The sequence below is a fragment of the Stegostoma tigrinum genome, chromosome 35 (assembly GCF_030684315.1).
Source record: "Stegostoma tigrinum isolate sSteTig4 chromosome 35, sSteTig4.hap1, whole genome shotgun sequence".
Lineage (NCBI taxonomy): Eukaryota > Metazoa > Chordata > Chondrichthyes > Orectolobiformes > Stegostomatidae > Stegostoma > Stegostoma tigrinum.
Genome location: NC_081388.1, coordinates 3,753,208 through 3,779,899, shown reverse-complemented (window position 1 = coordinate 3,779,899; position 26,692 = coordinate 3,753,208). Strand labels below are relative to the sequence as shown.

General features: G+C 45.1%; 1 protein-coding gene across 4 annotated transcripts in view; it reads right to left on the bottom strand.

The window, feature by feature from the left end:
* The window catches only part of LOC125447582 (C-type lectin domain family 10 member A-like), a 64,446-nt gene that overhangs the window by 8,037 nt on the left and 29,717 nt on the right, over window positions 1-26,692 (bottom strand). For all 4 annotated transcript variants that reach the window (XM_048522103.2, XM_048522102.2, XM_048522101.1 and 1 more), the window contains 7 exons: window positions 22,972-23,088; window positions 19,736-19,807; window positions 15,953-16,021; window positions 12,483-12,536; window positions 8,973-9,047; window positions 4,235-4,386; window positions 1,345-1,454 (listed from right to left, as the gene is read on the bottom strand). In XM_048522103.2, coding sequence (XP_048378060.1) covers window positions 1,345-1,454; window positions 4,235-4,386; window positions 8,973-9,047; window positions 12,483-12,536; window positions 15,953-16,021; window positions 19,736-19,807; window positions 22,972-23,088 — 649 coding nt within the window. The remainder of the gene's footprint in view (window positions 1-1,344; window positions 1,455-4,234; window positions 4,387-8,972; window positions 9,048-12,482; window positions 12,537-15,952; window positions 16,022-19,735; window positions 19,808-22,971; window positions 23,089-26,692) is intronic.

The window sequence follows — 26,692 nt, the reverse complement described above, 5'->3', positions numbered from 1 at the left end:
TATCATAAGATGAATTAGTATAACATTCCTTTTGTATTCTGAATGGCTTGCTCCATCTGAATAAAACTGACTCTGAGATAGTAGGAACTGCCGATGTTCCAACTGAATGCTAGCTTACAGTGATTCATGAACAAGGCCACCAACCCAAAATAGTGAAATATTCAACACACTCCACTGGAGCATTTGCAAATGGCATTCAATGGCAAGGTACATAGATATTAGTAGGCTCTTTCAAAGAGTTATGAAGTAGAGAGATATACAAGTTATAGAGGGACTCTACAGCTTAGGGCCCAAAAAGCTGAAGAAATAGCCACAAACACTTAAAATAACTAGGAGCAGGAGTAGGCCATTCAGCATCTTGAACCTTGTCTGCCAAGTAATACAATCGTGGGTGATCTCAGGTCTACTTTCCAGACTACACCCACACCCCCATAACCCTTTAACCCATTACTAATTAAAAATCTGTCTATCCCCTTCTTAAATTTACTCAATGTCTCAACACCCACCGCACCCACGGATTCACGACTCTTTGGGAAAAGTAATTCCTCCTCATCACTGTTTTAAATCTGCTATCCTTTAGCCGAAAACTATGACCTCTCATGCTAGGCCACCACCACAAAGAGAAACAACTGCTCTACATCTATTCTATCAATCTCCTTTAGTATCTTATCTGCTTCAATTAGATCTCCGCTCACTCTTCTAAAGTGAGTACAGGCCTAAACTGTTCAATCTCTCCTCATATGACGTGCCTTTCATCTCTGCAACTAATCTATGGATTGAAGTCCAGGCTGTTCAAGGATTAGGGCAGTGCTAATATCTCACATTTATTAGGCTGGAAGAGATGATAGATACACAGGGTCCGGGTAAAGGCAATTATTTAGGACTGAGATGAAGAGAAATCACTTCACTCAGAGGGTTCTGAATCTTTAGAATTCTTTTCCTCAAAGGGTTGTGGATATTCCATCGCTGAATATATTGAAGACTGGGATCGAGAGATCTTTGGTCTCTCAGGGAATCAGTGAACTGGCAGGAAAGTGTTGAACCCTGGATCAAGTGTGATCATGTTAATTAGTGTAATAGGCTAAATGGGCTAAATGATCTATTCCAGCTCCAGTTTCAGGTGCCATTAGCAGAGTTGGGTGTTGAGGGGGAGGGTGTGAGGAAATGCGTGGCTTGGAAAATAGGACTTGGCCAAAACCCAATGACATTGGGAACTGACCACAAAAGACCAACCTGGGTTTCTGTTTGATGTGCACAGCACAGCATTACAGAGTGAGACAGCACGGAAAGACAGCACGCAGCCCATTGTAACATAAAGACTGAATATATTATAACCTTACTTACTTGAATGTGGTATTATATTGTGTTCCATCCACCCAGTTCCAATTATCCACGTTTGTACCATTGAGTCCAATCCAGTGTCGAGTTAGTCTAATCTCTTTATTCAAAAATCCCTGTAGGTGTCCAAATAAAATTTCAATGTAAGGGCAGTTTTAAAAGAACTATCTGAAAATACTCCAGCACCTTTTGTTGTCAGTGTCATAGAACATTGCAGCCGAGAGGTTTGGTAGCAGTCATTAGAATGTCTCGTGTGACCAGCATCTGAGCAAGATAATTAGCCCTTTGTAGGAAGGATATGGTCTGAGGTCCCCTGGACATTGCCTCTTAGATGACAAGAGCATGAAGATTGCTAATGTGTCTGAGGCTTGCTGGTGAACAATGGCCTGGGGGCCACTTATGTGGGGATGGGTTGGTTTCAGGAGCTGGTGGGGTGGGATTGGTGGAAATAAGCACACTAAGCAGTGCTAGCAGTGGGGTGTGAGAATCAGGGCACAGACACCTGGGATTGGGAGATCAAAAGTCATAGGGCAGGGATGGCGTTAGGAGGTAAAGAGGATCCTTTACTGTGGGGTCAAGGTGACCATTCCTGCTCTTTGTAATTCCTCATTAAGATTATCTTTCTCACTTCTCAGTTCCCTCCAGGCTGAGCTTCTGGCCAAATGGAGCTTGATGACTTCATGGAAAACCAGATTCAGAGTAAGGTTTGAACTAAGTGCTTGAGCCCCATACCTGCTGTAGACTTGGGGGAAGGACACATCTCATTTCCTGCTTTTCTGATAAGCTCACTAGTACCACAATAGCTGAGGTCAATACACACGTACTTCATGTCGCCATTTGGGGAAATTAGAAGCATTGGTGGTGCCTGAGGAATCAAGGCTCCAATTCAAGGCTAACAAAGTATGGAGCCGGAGGAACACAGCAGGCCAGAATTTTTGAAGAAGGGTCCTGATCCAAAATGTCAGCTGCCCTATTCCTCTGATGCTGCCTGGCCTGCTGTGTTTCTCCACCTCTACACTTTGTTATCTCTGACTCCAGCATCTGCAGTTCTTGCTATCTCAAATTCAAGGCTGACTTGTCTGAGCCCTTATCAGTAGCAACTTTCAAACCGATACTCATCATTCATGTTGATTAGCAAGGAGAATTTCACAGAGATTCAGTCTGTATTTTAACAAGAACATGTTAAGAGGAGATAACAATTGGAACCTTTCACCATGCGGATTCACAAGCTATTGTTGTTGTGTTTGTGGCAGGGTTGAGGGGAGCAATGATATCTATCACTATGTTAATGGATTTGTGATCACAGAGGGCCAACAAGAAAAGATGACAAGCAAAAGCACTGGCCTCAATCTTGACAAGAGGCAGGATTTTCCAGAGGGTAGATGAGTTGTATCCTGGAAATGTTTCATTTCTCTTTCCTGGGTTGTGGCTATCACAGGTAATGCCAGCACTTGGCGCACATCTCTAATTGCCCTTCCAGAGCTGTTATGTTTCAATTATATCATTGTGGGCCTGAAGTCACATCTCAGGCAGATAGATTTTGTTCTCTAAAGAACATTGCTGAACCAGATTGATTGTTGTGAAAACCAATGACAGATGTCATGGTCATCACTAGTTAAACCTGTTTTAAAAATCCATAGTTTATTAATTAAGTTTAATTCTGACCAAGCCCCAATGTGGGATTTAAATGCACCTCTCCAGAGAAATGATCTGGCTGTGGGGTTGTTAGTCCAGAGACATTACCACACTACCATCATGTCCCCACAGAGTTTGTTTCCTATTCAGCTTGATTGGCTTGTTCCACACATTCTCCTCGCTAGGTTTGGGTGAGAGGGAATGATGGAAGGGACAGAAGCAAGTTTTGGGGGAGGGGAAGTGAACAAGGATGTAGCTCACCTGCACTCCTTGGCCCACAAGCTGTGCTGAAAATATATTTGACTCTTCCATTGGGAAATTTTAACCTCCCATTAGCTGTAGGGCTTCCTGAGGCCTGTAAAACTCAAACAGCCAGGGAGAGAGTTACGTGAGGAGATGGTGATGTAGTGGTAGATAGGTCTGGGAACCTGGATGCCTGAGTTAATGGTTTTGAGATGTGCATTCAAATTCCACCAGGGCAGCTCCTGGAATTGAAAGCTAACCCCAGTGATGGCGAGCATGAACTCTGTTATCATTGATGATGAAAGCCCATCTGGCGCAATAAGGTCCTTTAGGCTAGCCTATGTGTTCCTCCAAATATACAACAATTGATTTTTAATTGCCTTCTGAAATGGACCCAGTTCAAAGGCAATTAGGGATGGTCAATGAATGCTGGCCTTGTCAGTGATGCCACAGCCAATGAAAAGATCTAAGTCGTGGAGGCTTATTATAATTAGCCTATCCTGAGAACAGAGATAATGGGAACTGCAGATGCTGGAGAATCCAAGATAACAACGTGTGGAGCTGGATGAACACAGCAGGCCAAGCAGCATCTCAGGAGCACAAAAGCTCACGTTTCGGGCCTAGACCCTTCATCTTTGATGAAACGTCAGCTTTTGTGCTCCTGAGATGCTGCTTGGCCTGCTGTGTTCATCCAGTTCCACACTTTGTTATCTTGAGAACAGGTTGGTCAGCTGGTCCCAGTGCCCTGCCTGCATTATACCCAGAATCATGCCAGTTTGAGATTTTTTAACATGTTACTTTCCCACCCATCTGCAAAGATAATTAGTCCCATTCTGTGTATGTGGGAAATCCTCAGATTCCTCTCTCCTGATCTTCTTTCACCAAGACTGTAATAGCAATCCTGGTTACACCAGCAGCTAGGGTGTCATCTGGCGTGCCAGGGAAGGTCTGGGAGCAGCTGTGAGGAATTTTTCAGGCCATTGATGTCACCTTGAGAGACTTCCAGAAAAATTCTAACCTGTTCCTCGGCGCTGTTAATCACAACCAGATTGGACGTCTTTGATAAGCAGAATCTTTGTGATGTTGACCAGTCTTCTGTGTTTGGTGAGAAGTAATAACATTTTTGATGGAATTCTTTCCATTGGTCAGGACACTCTAGTTGAGGCTGACCTGTGAAAGAGGATCAATCACAGAGTTGTTACAGAATAATGGTGGCTATTCCGTCCTTCGTTTGTACCCTGGATCCCTGAATCAATGATGCAGTTGGTGTCATTATCCTAGCTTCTCCCTGCAGCTTTACATAGAACAGCACAGTACAGGAGCAGGCCTTTTGGCCCATGATGTTGTGCTGAACATGACTCCAAATTAAACAAATCCCTTCTGCCTGCCCTTGCTCCATGTTTCTCATTTCCAGGTAATGATCTAATTCCCTTTTGAAAGCCTCAATGGATTCTGTCTCGATAACACTCTCGAGCAGTGCGTTCTCGATTCTAACCAATGCATGTGTGAATGGGCTTTTCCATGCGTCTTTATTGCTTTTTTTGCTAATTACCTTAAGCCTGTGCCCTCATGTCCTTGATCTCAAGACTATATAATGTAAGAACTGAAGTAGGCTATTCAGCCTGTAAAGTCTGCTCCATCATTAATGAGATTGTGGCTGATCTGATAATCCTCAACACCACTTTCTTGGCTTTTCTCCAAAGCCCTCAATTCCTTTCCTGATAACAATGTTTTGTATCCCAGCCTTCAGTTTATATAGTGACCCAGCTTTGAAAGCCCTGTGCAGTAAATGATGCCACAGATTCACTATCCTCGGAGAAGAAATTCCTCCTCATCTCTGTCTTAAATGCATGACCCCTTACTCTGAGATTATACTCTCTGGTCATAGACTCTCCCACAAGGGGAAATAACCTCTCCACATCTACTCTGTAAAGCTGCCTGAGAATCTTATATATTTCAACATTACATTAGATTCCCTACAGTGTGGAAACAGGCCCTTTGGCCCAACAAGTCCACACCGCCCCTTGAAGCATTCCACCCAGACCCATCCCCCTATAACCCACACACCCCTGAACACTATGGGCAATTTATTATGGCCAATCCACTGACCCTGCACATCTTTGGACTGTGGGAGGAAACCGGAGCACCCGGAGGAAGCCCACGCAGACACAGGGAGAATGTGCAAACTCCACACAGACAGTTACCTGAATCTGGAATTGAACCCGGGTCCCTGGTGCTGTAAGGCTGCAGTGCTAACCACTGAGCCACCGTGCCGCCTTTTAACCCTGCAACCTTTTAACAAGGTTGTCTCCCATTCTTTTGTATTCCAATGAGTGCAGGCCCAAACTGTTCAACCTCTCTTCATAAGATTGTTCCTCCATACTTAGTATTAATTTAGTGAACTGGGTTGCCTCAAATGCCATTATATCTTTCCTTAGATAAGGGACCAGAACCTGTGTCCTATATTCCAGTACTTCTACCAGAGAAAGCATTTTTTCCTTGATATTTATTTGGTTTAAGCCTTATTGTCATATGTACTCAAGTTCAGGAGTACTGTGAAAAGTGTACAGTGTTGCCGCACACAGTGCATTCTTAAGTATGAAGGTACAGAAGGACAAGCAGTAACACGGAGAAACAAAGTTAAAAGTAAAATATTACCATTTTTCTTGGAGTAGAAGAAATAAAGTTAACTTTTAACATTACAGTTCATGGTATTCAGTGGAAAAATAAAGGAATAAACATGAAAGTTCAACAGTCTTTCTTAAGTGCGCTCCCTACAAGGGTCCGGTCTCCTCTGCTTTGGCCTGCTCTGGACTCTGCGCATGAGGGAATCTCTCTAACCAACACTTTGGGCTTGCTCGGACCATACTAGGCTCGGGGCCACAGCCACTTGCACATGGTGGACATCCAGCTGACACTGGTCCCACAGAGGCTGCCACACCCCCTGTGATGACATTGCCACTGCAGCCTCTGTCTGGAGAACACCAGAAGGTAGGCTGTACAAATCTCCTCTCAATGTTCTCTTCCCTGAGGCAAGCAGTTCCAACATCTTGGCTGTAGCTACATAACTGAAACAGTTACTACCAACTCATATCCCCATTAGGGAAGTATCGGCGTGCACTCAGGTCCATTTTACACTCACAACTCAGTAGCTTTTACACCTGGGTCACTTCCTTACCTACAGCCAAAACTTTGAACACAAGGGCGGTTACTCGTCTGAGTAAATTTGTCAGGGATCCCAGACTAGATAAATTGCCAGAGAGAGTGGGTGAACAGGGCACTGTATTTCACCCCTCTGCCAGCACTACAACTTGTCTCAACTATCCCTGCTTCCCAGATGGCAAAGATGCCTGACAGGGAAGAGCCCAGTTCCTGCTAGATGTCTCCTCTTCTCTCCTGTGTGGTGTTGATGATCCTTGGGCTGGTCAGGCTTTGGCTGGCCTTGTGTGAAAGAAGATGGTGCCACCTGCTTCTGAGGACCCACTGAGCCCAACTAAGGAGCTACCATGGCCCAGAGACCAATAACAGAGGCTGGGAGTGATCATAGTAATCTGGCAACTGGTCTGGGACAACTGAGTTAACCTGGTAACTGGTTCTGGATATGAGTGTGGTAACCTGGAAACTGGGATTGGGAATGGCAGTGGTAACCTGGTAACCCTCCACTACAGGTCTGTATTTAAGATGCTCACTGATGCTTTCACAGTGTTCAGCACCATTCTTGACTCTTCCAAACAGAAGCAGCCGATGACTACTATATATCTAGAAAGAACTGGGTATTGTTCAGTGGGTTGATACCTGCGAAATAACATCACATAAAACTAGTGTCATGCAATGACAATCTCCGACAAGAGAGAGTGTAACCATCTGCCATTTTCAATTCAATGATATTGCCATCACTGAATTCCCTGCTCTTAATATCCTGGGGTTTACCATTGACCATCCATACATATCAATACTATGAATGTGACAGCAGGTCAGAGGTCAGGAATCCTGTAGTGAGTAACTTACCTCTTGACTCCTCAAACCCTGTCTGCCATCTACAAGGCACAAGTCAGGAGTGTGATGGAATACTCCCCACTTTCCAGGATGGGTGCAGCTCCAACAACACTCATGACAAAGCAACCTGTCTAACTGGCACCACGTTCACAAACATCCACTCCTTCTATGACCAAAGCTCAGTAGCAGCAGTGTGTACTGTCTACAAGATACATGGCAGCAACTCACCAACATTACTTAGATAGCACATTCCAAACCCAAAGTATATACCATATAGAAAGGCATGGGCAGCAGGTACATGGGAATGCCACTTCAACAAATCCCAGTTGCTAATGCATGCACAAGCATCTCCCTACAGCATACTGCATGTGCTCCTCTCAGACAGCAAATGCAGCCTTTCCTGTTGGAAACATTTACCTCTTATTGTAACTTGAGATCATCCTAACTCGCAAGAACTGCTGCGGTTTGAGATAATGGCTCAGCACCACCTTCTCGAGGGCAATTAAGAATAGCCAATAAATATTGGCTCAGCCAGTGAGGTCCATGCCCACTGTACGAATAGAGGCCGTGATCTCACCAGCTGTTGGTGCAGTAGACAACCCGGGTAAGCATGGAGGGTCACCGTAGTGCTGGATACAAATCAGATCATAGTGGATATAAAGAGCTCAAATGTACCACAACATCTAGGTCAAACTCTCCCTGGACGTATCTCCTTGCCCAGACAGAAAAAAAAAAGAGAAAACAGTAATGCTTGGTAATGAACTGTAGCTCCAGTTTAAAGAATACAAGATCAGGCACACCAGTACATATCATTCACTCTACTGCTCTTTCCTTCAGGTGACAGAGATGGTTAGAAATGGGGGTCCTGCATAAAACTCCATTCTTATGGTGTTGAATATTTAATATTGCCTGTGTAGCTTGAGATCTCATTTAACTGTGATCTAGAGATCTCTACCACTCGAAAACAAATAAAATTTCACAAGAATCATTGAGGCATTGAAATAACATCAAAGGTTTATTAGGTCCACATTACCACGATGCGGTGTTTGGGAGAACAGCATGTTTTGGCCTTAGAAGGAATGAAAAAGAGCCACCAAATGGAGGTAGGCAAGGGGACAATGGTCATCTGACACAATGGAGTAGTTGTGGACCACATGATCATTGACCAAAAGGGTTCAGAGAATTTATTGACACAGTGCTAGCTACTAGCCCCTATTAACAGTGTATACCAACAAGTACTCCAGGGCAGAGGAGAGTCCTCATTGGATGTTCTCTTAGGTGGCAGTCCTTGTTAGGGAGCTGGCCTCCACAGATGGACGATGGAGCAGACGAAGAGGAGGGAGGCACAGGGAAGAGTAACACTTTGGTTCGATACTAGGATCCTTCACAACTTTAACTAGAGCAAAACCCTCTGTATCAACAACCTATGTCTCTTCTGGCATCAGTGCACCTTCCCAAATTATTATAGCCATATACATCCTTTGTCTAAATAACTTCTGTAGCCTATCTAAACTGCATTTCTAAAAAAAAACTAAATAAACTATCTGAGAATTGCTTTCACATTTTCAACTCCTATATTAGGTAATTGTGATCATGAATCTTCCAGTGAGCCTTGTGGGATAGGCAGGCAATTTTCAGATAGTTTATTAAGTTTCTTCACTTCACGAGCATGTGAATTGTCTAATGCATTTTGCATACTAACACACAAGGCAGCTGGAAGTATTTCAGGGGTTGTAACAAGTCTTCCCAGAGCTACTTACAGTTCTCTTTTATAGTTTTCAGCTGATCTATAATGTCGTTGTGTGCTTGGCGTATTTGCTGATCCAAATTTGCCACTGAAAATGAAACACAGTGTTAATACTAATGTAAGACAACAAAATGTGAGGCTGGATGAACACAGCAGGCCAAGCAGCATCTCAGGAGCACAAAAGCTGACATTTCGGGCCTAGACCCTTCATCAGAGAGGGGGATGGGGTGAGGGTTCTGGAATAAATAGGGTGAGAGGGGGAGGCGGACCGAAGATGGAGAGAAAAGAAGATAGGTGGAGAGAGTATAGGTGGCGAGGTAGGGAGGGGATAGGTCAGTACAGGGAAGACGGACAGGTCAAGGAGGTGGGATGAGGTTAGTAGGTAGATGGGGGTGCGGCTTGGGTTGGGAGGAAGGGATGGGTGAGAGGAAGAACAGGTTAGGGAGGCGGAGACAGGTTGGACTGGCTTTGGGATGCAGTGGGTGGAGGGGAAGAGCTGGGCTGGTTGTGTGGTGCAGTGGGGGGAGGGGACGAACTGGGCTGGTTTAGGGATGCAGTTGGGCAAGGGGAGATTTTGAAACTGGTGAAGTCCACATTGATACCATTAGGCTGCAGGGTTCCCAGGCAGAATATGAGTTACTGTTCCTGCAACCTTCGGGTGGCATCATTGTGGCAGTGCAGGAGGCCCATGATGGACATGTCATCTAAAGAATGGGAGGGGGAGTGGAAATGGTTTGTGACTGGGAGGTGCAGTAGTTTGTTGCGAACTGAGCAGAGGTGTTCTGCAAAGCGGTCCCCACGCCTCCGCTTGGTTTCCCCAATGTAGAGGAAGCCACACCGGGTACAGTGGATGCAGTATACCACATTGGCAGATGTGCAGGTGAACCTCTGCTTAATGTGGAATGTCATCTTGGGGACTGGGATGGGGTGAGGGGGGAGGTGTGGGGGCAAGTGTAGCATTTCCTGCGGTTGCAGGGGAAGGTGCCGGGTGTGGTGGGGTTGAAGGGCAGTGTGGAGCGAACAAGGGAGTCACGGAGAGAGTGGTCTCTCCGGAAAGCAGACGGGGTGGGGATGGAAAAATGTCTTGGGTGGTGGGGTCGGAGTGTAGATGGCGGAAGTGTCGGAGGATGATGCGTTGTATCCGGAGGTTGGTGGGGTGGTGTGTGAGAATGAGGGGGATCCTCTTTGGGCGGTTGTGGCGGGGGCGGGGTGTGAGGGACGTGTTGTGGGAAATACGGGAGACGTGGTCGAGGGCGTTCTCGATCACTGTGGGGGGAAATTTGCGGTCCTTGAAGAACTTGGACATCTGGGATGTGCGGGAGTGGAATGTCTTGTCGTGGGAGATGTGGCGGAGGCGGAGGAATTGGGAATAGGGGATGGAATTTTTGCAGGAGGGTGGGTGGGAGGAGGTGTATTCTAGGTAGCTGTGTGAGCCGGTGGGCTTGAAATGGACATCAGTTACAAGCTGGTTGCCTGAGATGGAGACTGAGAGGTCCAGGAAGGTGAGGGATGTGCTGGAGATGGCCCAGGTGAACTGAAGGTTGGGGTGGAAGGTGTTGGTGAAGTGGATGAACTGTTCGAGCTCCTCTGGGGAGCAAGAGGCGGCACCGATACAGTGATCAATGTACCGGAGGAAGAGGTGAGGCTTCGGGCCTGTGTAGGTGCGGAAGAGGGACTGTTCCACGTAACCTACAAAGAGGCAGGCATAGCTGGGGCCCATGCGGGTGCCCATGGCCACCCCCTCAGTCTGTAGGAAGTGGGAGGAGTCAAAAGAGAAGTTGTTGAGGGTGAGGACGAGTTCGGCTAGGCGGATGAGGGTGTCGGTGGAGGGGGACTGGTCGGGCCTGCGGGACAGGAAGAAGCAGAGGGCCTTGAGGCCATCTGCATGCGGAATGCAGGTGTATAGGGACTGGACGTCCATGGTGAAGATGAGGTGTTGGGGGCCAGGGAATTGGAAGTCCTGGAGGAGGTGGAGGGCGTGGGTGGTGTCACGGACGTAGGTGGGGAGTTCCTGGACCAAAGGGGAGAAAATGGAGTCCAGATAGGTGGAGATGAGTTCGGTGGGGCAGGATCAGGCTGAGAGGATTGGTCGACCAGGGCAGGCAGGTTTGTGGATTTTGGGAAGGAGATAGAAACGGACCGTGCGGGGTTGGGGAACAATGAGGTTGGAGGCTGTGGGTGGGAGGTCCCCTGAGGTGATGAGGTCATGAATGGTGTTGGAGATGATGGTTTGGTGCTCGGGTGTGGGGTCATGATCGAGGGGGCGGTAGGAGGTGGTGTCGGAGAGTTGGCGTCTGGCCTCGGCAATGTAGAGGTCAGTGCGCCATACTACCACTGCGCCACCCTTGTCTGTGGGTTTGATGGTGAGGTTGGGGTTGGAGCGGAGGGAGCGGAGGGCTGCCCGTTCTGCGGGGGAGAGGTTGGAGTGGGTGAGAGGGGTGGAGAGGTTGAGGCGGTTAATGTCTCGACGGCAGTTAGAGATGAAGAGGTCGAGGGAGGGTAGGAGGCCTGGGGGTGGTGTCCAGGAGGAGGACTTGTGTTGGAAGCGGGTGAAGGGGTCAGTGGAGGGAGGGTTAGGTTCCCGGTTGAAGAAGTTAATACTAATGTTGCAGGCACTGTTAACACCAATCTCAACTGAACCAGGGTCTCAGCAGAGGCACACAGTTCCCGAGGTAACAAGAAGATCTGTGCCACCTTCTAAGGTCAGGTTTCTGTTGTTGATCCTGGTGGATGGTGGAACACCATGTGGCACAGCGAGCAATTAAACAATGGAGCCAATTTTTAACTTATAGATCCACATTTGCAACAGATGCATCCAGACTAGGATGCAGCCAGTCTCTGGATTCTGTGTGTCAACAGGGGTAGATCATCTGGCCTTGGTAACTAAGGACAAGAGGAGGCTTAAAGTGGCTACATCTCTCCCTTTGGCCAGTGCCTCAGTGGGTTGTACTCTCACCTTTAAACCAGCTGGATTTGAGCATAGTTTGCAGCCTTGCCCTCTAGTGAGATACTGAGGGACCGCTGCAGTGCTGGAATGCTGTCTTTCAGGTGCCTTTCATCCAGCACTGGCCCATCAGTGCCTCCATGGAGAACAGGACTGGATTATGTTGTGGGGCGATAGCAGGAACTGCAGATGCTGGAGAATCTGAGATAACAAGGTGTAGAGCTGCATGAACACAGCAGGCCAAGCAGCATCAGAGGAGCAGGAAAGCTGACATTTCGGGCCTAGACCCTTCTTCAGAAGTAGAAGAAGGGTCTAGGCCTGAAATGTCAGCTTTCCTGCTTCTCTGATGCTGCTTGGTCTGCTGTGTTCATCCAGCTCTACACCTTGATATCCTGGATTATGCTGTGACTGATTTGCATACGAAATTCCAACTGCAAATGGTGGATGCACAGGAAATTAAAACAAATGGGTTGATGATAATTCACAGAGATGAAAGACTGAATAAAAGTTTACCTTAGTTTTACAACACAGACATGATTAGGCTGAATGAAACAGAAATAAAATAATTATTTTACTTACTGTCATTTTTTATCTTCGACTGACTGTGCTTCACATCTGCGGATACTGATGAAACTGCAAATTAAAGCAAATTTTTATGCAGGGTTTGTTGGTTGTAACATGAGATAATTGTGCCATTTACACACTTGTCATATGGCGAGAACTGACTTTCCTGTACAATGCACCCATCTCCCACAATAGAATAAAAGTTGACTTCTCCACTTCATCAGTATATTTGATGGGAAAGTGTGTGAAATCAGGAATTTGATGGAATACTTCCCACTTGCCTGGATCAGTGCAGCTCCAAAAATACTTGAGAGACTTGACACCATCCAGGAAAAAGCAGACCACCTGATTGGCATCACATGCACAAACATCTCCACCATCGATGCTCAGTAGCAGCAGTGTATACTATCTATGAGGTGCACTCCAGAAATTTACCAAAGATCCTCAGGCAGCACCTTCCAAACCCATGACCATTTCCGTCTGGAACAACAAGGGCAGGCGATATATGGGAACACCACCATAGGTAGGTTCTCCTCCAAGCTGCTCACCATGCTGACTCTAATCTGATGGATTCTGTGGATCTGACCTCAGAGTGTAGGTGCACTTTGACAGAACTAAGTGTTGTCAGACACTCAAACATGACAAGGGTCCCAGTGGGGTTTTCCCAGTAGCTCAGGACTATTTCCTCATAGGTTGATCGAGTTACATGAAGCAAATTTACAGCTCTCAAAGTACCCCAGGGCAGCAGGCAACTTTGCCATCGAACTGTTGGGAAAAGAAGTTGTACATGTGACCAATCATAGAAAAGTTATCAGTTTCCACTGATGAGGTGGAATCAGTGAGGAGCTGGCCTTCTGATCATTAGCTGCTTCCTTCCCACACTTTCTACTGATAAGTTCACGAGTGAGGCAGGTGGAAGCATAGGGACATTGCACCACATGCGGGGAGGGGGAGATTGCAAGAGGGAGTAGAGAGAGGCTGCGGGGTGGAGAAAGGTGTGCAGGGGGGAGGAGGCTACAAACCAAAGAGAGTGGTTTTAAACTTGTACAGCTAACTGGAAGCCAGGCAAACCTGAGGTAATGCACTTCTCGAAAATGAATCGGGACTGTCCGGCTTAAAGCTGCACAAATTCAGGAGCATACTGCAATTTTGAAATTTAATCCTTAGCATTTATTGACTTTAGGTGAATCATGAGTTCCCACAGGGATTGGTTTTAAAGCTGGAATTAGGATCTTATTAATATTCTATGATCCTATTAATATTTCAGGTTCCTATTAATATTTTCTTATCCTAGGGATATTTTCTTATTTGAAACAAGTGTAAAAGTTTTAATATTACACCAAGTCCAGCACTGTCCATTCCCAACTGCAATAGCTTTAAAACCAAAATACATTCTTAAGGTAACAGAAATACAATATTTAAAAAGCACATGTATATTTTGTACACTGTATTTTTAGGGTGACCAGGGTCCTTCTAGTGGCAGAGGTTGATCGGTGCAGGCACCACCTCCACCCAACGATGCTTCACCAGTTATGGAGCATTCATCAGGAATGAGAATAATAAGAATGGCATCTGAAAGGACCAGCTGAATGGCAAAGGTGGGGGCCTAAGTCAGAATAGAGAGTGAGAGAGAAAGCTGGGGCAAGGCATGATGGCTCAGTGATTAGCACTGCTGCTTCTGCACCACGGACCCATATTCCATTCCACCTTCGGTGACTGTGTGGAGTTTGCACATTCTCCCCGTGGCTGTGGGATCTTCTGCTGGGTGCTCCGGTTTCCTCCCATAGTCCAAAGACGTGCAGGTTAGGTGGATTGGCCATGCTAAATTGCTCATAGTGTTCAGGGATGTGTGGATTAGGTCAGAGAGGGGAAATGCAAAGTTGTAGGATAGGATAGCGGAATGAATCTGGATGGATGACTTTCAGAGGTTCGGTGTGGACTTGTTGGGCCAAATAGCCTGTTTCCACAGTGTAGGGATCCTATGAATCCTTCATCTGCACTGACTTCACTCAAGGCAGAGGGAGGCAAGGCCTGGCAGCAGGATGAGATGGAAAGCAAGACCAGGGCCAGGGACGCAATGGTGTAAAATTGGAAAGGTCAAAATAATTTGATGAAATGGATGTAAAAAGAAATGAAATTAAATGGAAGGAGGTTAAATTGGGCACCATATAAGAAGCTCGGCTTCTAATTTTTAAAAATTAATTCATGAGATATTGTTAACATTTATCAGTACAAATACAGAAGAAACATAGAAGAAGAGCCATTTATTTTAAAGGAATGCAGTATAAAAGTAGGGAAGTGCTGATGGAATGCTGCAAGGCTTTAGTGCGACCGCACCTGGAGTATTACATACAATTTTGGACCCCTTACCTGAGGAAGGATATAATTGTATTGGAGGCAGTTCAGAGGAGGTCCACTGGATTGATTCCAGAGGTGAGGGGTTTATTGCATGAAAAAAGATTAATCAGTTTAGGCTTTAACTCTCTGGAGTTTAGAAGAATGAGAGGGAATCTAACTGAGGTATATAAGATGCCAAACGAGACTGACAAGATAGATGTAGAGAAGATGTTTCCCCTTGTTGGGCAAACCAGAACAAGAGGTCACAGTTTTAGGTTCGGGTGCCAAAAATTTAAAACAGAGAGAAGGAGAAAAGGGTTTCTCAAAGGGTTGTGAATCTGTGGAATGCACTACCCTAGAGTGCAGTGGATGGTGAGACATGGAATTAATTTAAAGAAGAGATTGACGAATTTTATATTAGTAGTGGATAAAAGGGTTATGGCGAATGGGCAGTAAAGTGGATGAGATCAACCATTAGCCGGAATGCCAAAACTGGGAACTTAATATTCAGGAGTATTTGCTTTTTGAGAGAGATGGGAAGGATGGAAAGGGTGGTGGAGTAGCACTGTCTTTAAGAAATAAATCAGGAAGGATGCTCTATGCTCAGATGATGTACAGTCCATTTGGGCAGAGATAAAAACACAGCAGGGAAAGAGGATGTTGTGGGATTCGTGTTATAGCCCCAAAGAGTAGCCACTCTGTGGGAAAGGCTATAAGTCAACAAATAATGGGAGTATGTAATAATACAATCAGTTCTGGGACCGCAACTTTTTACAATATTTATTAATGAGGAGAAAATGGAGGAAGGAAGTATATGTACTTTAGTCAAATTTGCATATGACACAAAAATAGATGGAAAGGCAGGTTCTGAGAGAGATACAAACAGTAAACAGAAATATTAGGACATTAAGTAAGTAGAGTTAGCAAATGGAGGAGAGGTCTAAATTCTAGTAGGGTTGATATTGAAGATATGAAACAGGAAATTTTAAAAGTTGTTTGGGGTATACTGTTTCCAGATAAAGGGATGACTGGCAAGTTGGAGGCTTTCAAAAGTGAGATAATGAAAGCTCAGAGGCAGTATGTTGCTGTTGCTCAGTGACACAGAAGCCAGTCTATCCTGTCTGTAAAGATATATATGATGGACTTACTGGCACTCAGTATATCTATCTGTCCTTGCTGTAACTGAATGTGCCCATTGCGTATATCATTGGTCAGCTCTGCAAAGAAAGACAAACATTGGTTCAGTCATCAGTCAACAGTGAGCAGGGCACTGTGTGATCCAAATGTGCCCAGCACAGTGCATTCCGAACACATTTTACACAGTACAATCCAAACACACCCAGCACCATGTGATCCAACATGCACAGCACAGTGCAATCCAAATACACTTTACACAGTGCGATTCAAACATGCCCAGCACAATGTGATCCAAACTCACCCAGCTCAATGTGATCCAAACTCACCCAGCACAGTGTGATCCAAACAAATTCTACACAGTATAATGCAAGCATGCCCAGCAAAGTCCAATCTAAACATGCCCTGTCTCACTCTGCGTCCCAGTGCACCTTACTCTGACACCCCAATAACCCCTGTCTCACTCTATGTCCCAGTGCACCTTACTCTGACACCCCAATAACCCCTGTCTCACTCTGTGTCCCAGTGCACCTTACTCTGACACCTCAATAACCCCTGTCTCACTCTATGTCCCAGTGCACCTTACTCTGACACCCCAATAACCCCTGTCTCACTCTGTGTCCCAGTGCACCTTACTCTGACACCTCAATAACCCCTGTCACACTCTGTGTCCCAGTGCTCTGTACTCTGAAACCCCAATAACCCCTGTCTCACTCTGTGTCCCAGTGCACCTTACTCTGACACCTCAATAACCCCTGTCTCACTCTGTGTCCCAGTGCTCTGTACTCTGACACCCCAATAACACCTGTCTCACTCTGTGTCCCAGTGCTCCTTACTCTGACACCCCAATAACACCTGTCTCACTCTGCGTCCCAGTGCTCTGTACTCTGACACCCCAATAACCCCTGTCTCACTCTGAGTCCCAGTGCTCTGTACTCTGACACCCCAATAACACCTGTCTCACTCTGTGTCCCAGTGCTCCTTACTCTGACACCCCAATAACACCTGTCTCACTCTGCGTCCCAGTGCTCTGTACTCTGACACCCCAATAACCCCTGTCTCACTCTGAGTCCCAGTGCTCTGTACTCTGACACCCCAATAACCCCTGTCTCACTCTGTGTCCCAGTGCTCTGTACTCTGACACCCCACTAATCCCTGTTTCACTCTGTGTCCCAGTGCACCTTACTCTGACACCTAACTAACCCCTGTCTCACTCTGCTTCCCAGTGCACCTTACTCTGACACCTAACTAACCCCTGTCTCACTCTGCGTCCCAGTGCACCTTACTCTGACACCTCAATAACCCCTGTCTCACTCTGCGTCCCAGTGCTCTGTACTCTGACACCTCAATAACCCCTGTCTCACTCTGCGTCCCAGTGCACCTTACTCTGACACCCCAATAACCCCTGTCTCACTCTGTGTCCCAGTGTTCCTTACTCTGACACCCCAATAACCCCTGTCTCACTCTGTGTCCCAGTGCTCCTTACTCTGACACCTCAATAACCCCTGTCTCACTCTGTGTCCCAGTGCACCTTACTCTGACACCCCAATAACTCCTGTCTCACTCTGTGTCCCAGTGCACCTTACTCTGACACCTCAATAAACCCTGTCTCACTCTGCGTCCCAGTGCTCTGTACTCTGACACCCCAATAACCCCTGTCTCACTCTGTGTCCCAGTGCTCTGTACTCTGACACCCCAATAACTCCTGTCTCACTCTGTGTCCCAGTGCTCTGTTCTCTGACACCTCAATAACCCCTGTCTCACTCTGTGTCCCAGTGCTCTGTACTCTGACACCCCAGTAACCCCTGTCTCACTCTGTGTCCCAGTGCTCCTTACCCTGACACCCCAATAACTCCTGTCTCACTCTGTGTCCCAGTGCTCTGTACTCTGACACCCCAATAACCCCTGTCTCACTCTGTGTCCCAGTGCTCCTTACTCTGACACCCCAATAACCTCTGTCTCACTCTGTGTCCCAGTGCTCTGTACTCTGACACCCCAATAACCCCTGTCTCACTCTGTGTCCCAGTGCTCTGTACTCTGACACCCCAATAACCCCTGTCTCACTCTGTGTCCCAGTGCTCTGTACTCTGACACCCCAATAACCCCTGTCTCACTCTGTGTCCCAGTGCTCTGTACTCTGACACCCCAATAACCCCTGTCTCACTCTGTGTCCCAGTGCACCTTACTCTGACACCCCAATAACCCCAGTCTCACTCTGTGTCCCAGTGCACCTCACTCTGACACCCCAATAACCCCAGTCTCACTCTGTGTCCCAGTGCACCTCACTCTGACACCCCAATAACCCCAGTCTCACTCTGTGTCCCAGTGCGCCTTACCCTGACACCCCAATAACTCCTGTCTCGCTCTGTGTCCCAGTGCACCTCACTCTGACACCCCAATAACCCCAGTCTCACTCTGTGTCCCAGTGCTCCTTACCCTGACATCCCAATAACTCCTGTCTCACTCTGTGTCCCAGTGCACCTCACTCTGACACCCCAATAACCCCAGTCTCACTCTGTGTCCCAGTGCTCCTTACCCTGACACCCCAATAACTCCTGTCTCACTCTGTGTCCCAGTGCACCTCACTCTGACACCCCAATAACCCCAGTCTCACTCTGTGTCCCAGTGCTCTGTACTCTGACACCCCAATAACTCCTGTCTCACTCTGTGTCCCATCCTGCACTAACAGATGCTGCGAATATACTGTTTGTCGCTATAGAAGAATGGTTACAAAGGCAGCACCAGACACAAGAGAAAGCAGCTGAGAAACAGCAGACAAGGCTACAGGCTCTGCTCACTGTACAGTACCCTCTCGAGGAACCATGGGTATGCAAGAGCTGTGTGCAGCAAAGCTCAGCTCAGCTCCAAAGCAAACTGAAGTCAAATAGCCTGCAACCATTCAGTGCCAAGATTAACGTTTCCATTGGATTAGCCACACAAAAGGCTGCAATCAATTGCTGGATGTCAGTCACTCAGCGCAGCAAAAAATTCTGCTGTGAAACAGCAGCAATTTTCTACCATTTACTTCGGAATATAGAATTAGGAGCAGGAGAAGGCCAGTCAGCTTTTCCTGTCTTCTAAGCCTTTTAAAATGGCTGATCCTCTGTCTCAATACCACATTCCCGCTTTCTCTCCTTTGCCCTTGATGCCTTTAAAATCTAAACATTTATTAATTTCTTTCTTGGAGATATTCAGTGACCTGGCCTCCACAGCCTCCCGAGGTACAGAATGCCACAGGTTCGCTTCTCTCTGAGTGAAAAAGAATTACTCATCTCAGTCTTAAATGACTGTATCCTGACTCGACAACCTGTGACTCTGCCCCGGTTCTAGACTGTCCCAACCTGGGAAAACATCATTCCTGCATCCTGTTTGTCAAGCCCTGTTGGAATTTTGTATATTTCGATCAGATCCTCTCTCATCCTTCTAAATTCTAGTGAACGCAGGCCCAATCGAACAAACTCTCCTCATAGGAAAGTCCTGTAATCCCAGCATTAGCCTGGAGAACCTCTGCCAAGCTATATCCTCCCTTAGTTAAGAAGAGCAAACTGCATACAATACTACAGTTATGTTCTCAGCAGGGCCCTGTATAAGTGCAGTAAGACATCCTGACTTCTGTACTCCAATCCTCTTGCAATGAGGGTCAATATACCATTTAGCACACATTGTGGTCACTCATTGGGTCATCAGGGTACTAGCAGGTCCATCTGAATGTCCCAGTAATGCCAGACAACAAATTGGGGACCGTTGATGCAGCTGCTTTTTCTATTTCAAACAAGGATATATTGACAAGGACTTACCTTGCTTCATGTCTGCAAGCCGGGCTGTCACATCATTCCTCAAATCTTTAATTTCATTGGAGATCTGTTTAACTGTAAAGGAGACCATTATTAATAACATTAATGCTCCAACCTTGACAGGCAAACACAACTAGATGCCGCCCCCTCTCTCGCTTTTTATTTCAGAATCCTCTCCCTCTCCCCCATTTCTGATGAAGGGTCTAGGCCTGAAACATCAGCTTTTGTGCTCCTAAGATGCTGGTTGGCCTGCTGTGTTCATCCAGCTTCACACTGTGTTATCTCGGATTCTTCAGCATCTGCAGTTCCTATTATCTCTTGTAGATGTTTTTTAAGATAGCTTTCAGGCTATAATTATAGAACAGACAATTCAGTCTCAACTCTGTTCAGCCATTGCTAATCTAAATGCCAAACTCCGTCTACCTGCTATTGATCTATATCTCTTAACAGTTATTTTGAATAAAAATCAACCAAACTCAGGTTTGAGGGTTGGTTTGCTTCAAGATTACATCCCCTTGTTTGTGACTGTTCCCAGCAGAGGAAGTGGTTTCACTTGGCCCTATCAACCCTTTCATCATTTTAAACTTCACTATATGGGATTTGTTTCATTTGTTCATGGGAGGTAGGCTTCACTGGCTTGGCCAGCGTTTATTGCCTGTCCCTACATGCTCTCGAAAAGGTGGTAGAGAGCTGCCTTCTTGAACTGTGACAGTCGATATGCTGAAGGTAGACCCACAGTGCCCTTCGGGAGGGAATTCTAGGATTTTGACCCAGTGACAATGAAGGAACGGTGATATATTTCCAAGTCAGGATGGTGAGTGGCTTGGAAGGGAAATGAAAGATTGTGGTGTAATGAGGTCATTGGCTGCGTGGCCCCGGCAGAACTCATGCAGCATGAATGAGCTGGTTGTTGCTGAGCAGGTGCTACTTGATAGCACTGTTGAATATCATTATTGAAGGAAATACAATTAATACAAGCCCAATTAATACAATTTATAAAATTTGACAAATCCTTGTGTTTTAATTCTTTGAATTTCAGATCAGTTTGATGAAGCTTTAAGGAATCTATGAAGCATGTACAATAATTGCATAACTCTCTTCTGAAACTCCTCTTCAATATAAACCATGCCACACACTTCACCCTCTCCCCAGATCTCCAGTTCTTCACCTGTTTAGCCTGAACTTCTATCTCAATGACTGAAAGAAGGAGACTTGGTTGATGCAAAGGAAGATTTCAGAATTACGAAGGTAAATAAGTTTTCACAGTGGTCATTAGACTAACTGATCTTGTTTGAAATACATTAAGAAGTTTCAGTATTATTTTGTTTGCAACTGTGTCTTTAATTTTGTTTAAGGATAGAATGCATGATGGCTAAATTTGATGATTACATTAAAGATAGGTGGGGAAGTAAGCTGGAAAGATGACCGAATGAATCTACAAAGAGATTAAAGTTCTGTGCCCAAATTAAATTTCATTCATGGAGTCACATGTCGACCAGACTGTGTAAGGATGGCAGATTTCCCTTTTTAATGGCTGTTAGTGAACCAAATGCATTTTAATTAAAATCAGCACTGGTTTCACGGTTGGGTATCTCCAAGTGTTTAGAAAAATAAGAAATGATCTTGCTGAAACATGTAAGATTTTGAAGTGACTGGATAAGATGAATGCTGCAAGGGTACGTCTCTCTTGTGGGAGAGGCTGGAACTAGAGAGCACCATGTAAAAACAAAATGGCTTCCATAGATGAGGATTTTTTTCCATTTGAGAATTGAGAATCTTTTGAATTCTCTTCCTCGGAGAGTGGAGGAAGCAATGACATTGAGTATTCTTAAGGCAGAGAGAGACAGATCCATAAATGTCTGGAGAGTCAAAGGTCACAAGAGGGAGTTGGAGAGTGGAGTTGTGGCCACAGTCAAATTAACCATGATTATTTTAAACAGTGGAGCTGAATCAAGGGGCTGAATGGCCTTTTCCTGCTCTCAATTTGAATATTCATCCATTAAAATAAAATGAAAGAATAAAGCGGGTCATACATCAGCCCAATAAAAAAGCTTGGAAGACACAGTTGATAATATTGACATGGATTCAAGTTGTCTTACTGGGAACAATGTTCTAGATGTTCATATCCAATAACAACAGTGACAGCAGCTGTACGCATTGTGGGTATTGGTTCATTTCTAAAACCAAAGGGTGGTGCTAGTAATGTCAGATTTTATAAATCTGCTTATTTACGAAGAATTGGAGTTGAAGGGGACCAGAGGATAGCTTATTAGCATTTGTACATGGTTACAAATTCCATGTGATTGACATTGCCATAGGGATAGCCTTTCAGAGTGGAATGGCCTATAGAGAGAAAATGTGGTATTGGGTTCCAGTCTTTCCACAATATCCCTGAAAGCTATAGGTACAAATACAGAAATCTGAGAAAGGGGAAGAAATTGAGGCAGCCTGTCCTATACCTGAAGCAATGGACAGGCTGTGGCTAGGAGCTCATGCTCAGATTGAAGAGACTGAAGTTCATGAAGAATTCAAGGAGCCTGGAAGATTTCCTTAGGTTTAGCTAAGAAAGGAATTTTCACTAGAACATTCACAATGAAAAACTATTCTAGAATTAAAGCTTACCTGGCTAGGAACAGAAGAAAGAAGCAGGAAACAAGGAACATAGAATAGCTTTGATTTGGTTCTACGAGAATGAAATGTTTATTTCAGGGACAGAGTGAACTATAATTGTCATGAAGATCTAAAAGCTGAAAGCTAAGTGCTGAGTTTCCTTGGAGTATGAAGTGACTAACAGATGATCAACATTGCTTTTTAGTCTATTTGTTATTGTGAATATCTCAAAATTTGAAATCCTGATCCTTTCATTTAGTCACTGGGAATTCGGATCTTTTCATAAATATTTTGTTGGTCTCTATAGAAATCATAAGAGCCTGCATTTACATTGTTTCCCTTTATAACTAAATGGAAGTGATATTAATGACAATTTTCATAGAGTCATAGAGATTTACCACACATTTGGCACATTGCACCATATTTTAGAAGGATTGAGAATTTGTGTCTAGAGCTTCTAATCTCCTTTCTCCACAGCCTCAGGTGAGATCATTAGATTCCAGTGACTCTCCCACCTCGAGATCATTCCCTGGTCAATTCCATCTTGACAGTTTTGTAACACATTAAGTTTACCTGCCTTCGCTCAGATTCCCAAGCTGATCAGATGTCACAAACATTTGGATACTTACATTTTAGCAGGCCAACGACAAATATTATGATCAGCAGAACAAAGAGTCCCAGGAGAATGTAGGCAATGATTTTAGAGAAATTGCCTAGGGGTGTCCCTGCTGTCCCTTTGGCAAATCCTGAAAGGAGACACAGAAATGGTAAAACACATCGTGACCTTCTATGTGAAAAAGAAATAGTTTGCCTGTTTGTAAATAACTGAGGAATTTCCCTTAGCAGGTGAGACTGGATAATAGGAAACAAGGAAATGGACTTTGATTATGTACTTTATAAATGCTTCACCGTAGAAGACACCAGAAGTACCCTAGGAATAGTTGAAAACCAGCAGGCACAATGGGGCAAGGAAGTAAAATAGTCACTGGAGAATTAGTGCTGGGAAAATTACTTTAAACAACAGCTACTTGGAAACTGTCCAGAACTGATAGCTTGTATCCTAATGCCTTGAATATATGAGAGATCTGCCATTTACGGTACAAACAGATCTTTTTTCCCTCAGAAGATCTATAGATTCATGGATTGATACAGCACAGAAAAGGGTCTTTGTGTGTGTGATCTGTGTGTGTGGCTTTTCTACGTGCTTTTGTTTGGAGTTCCCCACGAGTCATACGCACAGACCAGGTACTGAACTTCAACAGTCACTATCCTAACACACACAAATGAAGCTGCATGCAAACACTGTTTAAAAGGGCAACAACACACTGCAGCAACAGAGAACTACGCCAAGAGGAGGAGGAATACCTCTTCCAGGTTTTCAAGGATAACAGATATCCAAGAAACTGGGTCAGAAGATGCCTACACAAACAACATCAAGAAGATACTACAGGCCCGGATACACTCATCACACTACCCTATTTCAGGAACACATCAGAACTAACCACATGACTCCTACGACCGCTAGGCATGAGAGTGGCACACAAGCCCACATCAACCCTACAACAACTGCTCACCCAAACTAAAGACTAAAGACAGGACCAATGTCATCTACAAGATCTCCTGCAGAGACTGTGAGAAACGCTACATCGGACAAACAGGAAGGAAACTAACAACGAGGGTACACGAGTGCCAACTGGGTACAATGGTACAACACCAAAATCCTGGGCCAAGCTAAGCAGAGGCAGGGACAGGAATTCCTAGAAGCCTGATACTCCACGAAGAAAGCTATCGATAAACACATAGAACTCGATACCATGTACACTCCACTATGAAGGAAAACTGGAAGCAAGGCAATCCAGCTCAACGGACTCCTGAGTTGAAAAACCAGGCGGGAAAACACACGGGCGCTTCATCCGAGGCTGCACTGAAGATGCTACCCAGCAGGCTAATGAAATGTCTGCGGAACAACAAACCAGCTCAGCGAGTCAACAAATCTCAGCACCCACAACCTGAGCTACAGATCTACTCCAGAACCTTAATTCCAATTTCCTGCACTTGTCCCATATCCTTGAATGTTATGATATTTGAAGTGCTCATCTAAATTTCTTTTTATAGGTGCTAAGTTTTCCAGCCTCCATTACCTTCCCAGGCAGTGCATGCCAGATTCTCACCACCAAAACATTTTACTCCAAATCCCCTCTGAATCTCCTGCCTCTTGCCCTAAAACTTCCCTCTTGAGGCTGATGCCTCAACCAAGGGGAACAGCTGCTCTCTAGTCACCTGTCTGTACCCCTTACAATCCTATACACCCCAATTATGTGCCCCTTAGTCTTTTCTGCTCTAAAGAAAACAATTCAAGCCTATCTAGTATAACAAAGTGTGGAGCTGCATGAACACAGCAGGCCAAGCAGCATCATAGGAGCAGGAAAGCTGACGTTTCGGGCCCAGACCCTTCTTCAGAAAGAGTTTGGCCCGAAACATCAGCTTTCCTGCTCCTAAGATGTTGTTTGGTCTGCATCCAACTCTACACCTTGTTATCTCAGATTCTCCAGCATCTGCAGTTCCTACTATCTCTCAAGCCTATCTAGTCTCTCTTTATAGCTGAATTTCTCTATCCAAGGCAACAAACCTGGTGAACCTCTTCTGGAACTCTCTAGTTCTATCACATCCTTCCTGTCATGAGGCGACCAGAACCGTATACAGTACTCCAGTTATGGCCTGACTAATGCTCTCTACAACTCCAACATTACCTCTTTGCTGTTATAGTCTATGCCACAACTGATCAGAGCAAGTGTCCAATATGACTCCTTAACAATCCTATTCACATGATCTGCTGACTTCAGGGATCTGTGAATAATTACCCCAAGATTCCTCGCTTCCTCTAAGCTATCCAGTGTGTTGCCATTCATTAAATATTTCGTAATTTTGTTTCTTCTTCCAAAGTACATCACCTTGCACTTACCAAGGTTAAATACCATCTGCCACTGGTCTGCCCATTTGACCAGCCTATCTATATCTTCCTGTTATCTAAAACCATCTTGTTTGATATTAACCACTGTACAAATCTTGGTGTCAACTGCAAAGTTGCTTAATGTTCTCCCCACATTTTCATCTATACCTTTTACATATATAACTATAGGCGTTCCCAGAACTGATCCTTGTGATACACTGCTGGTCTCCAGTCACCAGCCTTCCATCACTATCCTTTGTATCCTATTACTAAATCAGTTTATGACCCATCTCACCAAGTTTCCCACAAATCCATGTGCTTTAACCTTCTCAATCACTCTCCCATGTGGGACTTTGTCAAAAGCTTGGCTAAAATCCATATAAATTACATCAACTGAACTTCCTGCATGTACACACTTGATCACATTTTCAAAAATTTTAACAAATTTATTAGGAATGCACTCCTTCTGACAAAGCCATACTGGCTATCCCTATTTAACACATGCCTTTCCATGTAGGTGTTAATTATTCGTTCAGAATGTTCTCTAATTGTTTTCCTATCACTGACATGAGACACAACAGTCTGTAATTTCCTGGTTCATTCCTCCTACCCTTCTTAAGAAGTGGAACTACATTAGCCGTCCTCCATCCTCCCCCTGGCACTTAGCCCTTGGCCAGAAGAGCAAAAAGAGGGTATGATATGGATCTGGCAGATAAAGATAATCCCAAGAGGTTCTATAGCTATATGAAGGATGATGAGGGAGAGAAAAGGTCCTCTTAAAGATCAGCATGGTAATCTATGTGTGGAGCCAAAGCAGGTGAAGGAGATTTTTAGTGAATATTTCTCTTCAGTATTTACTGAGGAGAGAATTATAGATGCTAAGGAAATAAGGGAAAGAAGTGGAGATGTTTTGGACTGCATACGTAAAATCAGAGAGGAGTGTTTGCAGCCTTAGACTGCGTTGAGGTGGATAAATGCCCTGGGTCTGATCAAGTCCATCTTCTGATGTTGTGGGAGGCTAGGGAAGAAATTGCAAAGATCCTTGAGGAGATTTTTGCTTCATCTTTAGCCACTGGTGATGTTCCAGAAGACTGGAGGGTGGCTAATGTTACTCCATTGTTTAAGAAAGATAACAAAGAAAAGCTAGGGAACTACAGGCCAGTGAGCCTGGCATCAGTGGTAGACAAGTTATTGCAGAGGATACTGAGGGATAGGATCAATCAAAGTTTGAATAGTCAAGATCTAATTAGGGATAGTCAGCATGGATTTGTGTGTGGGAAGTCATACCTGACAAATCTTTTAGAGTTTTTGAAGAGGTAACCAAGAGGATAGATGAAGGTAGGGCAGTGGATGTTGTCCATATGGACTTTATTGAGGCCTTTGACAAGGTCCCACACAGC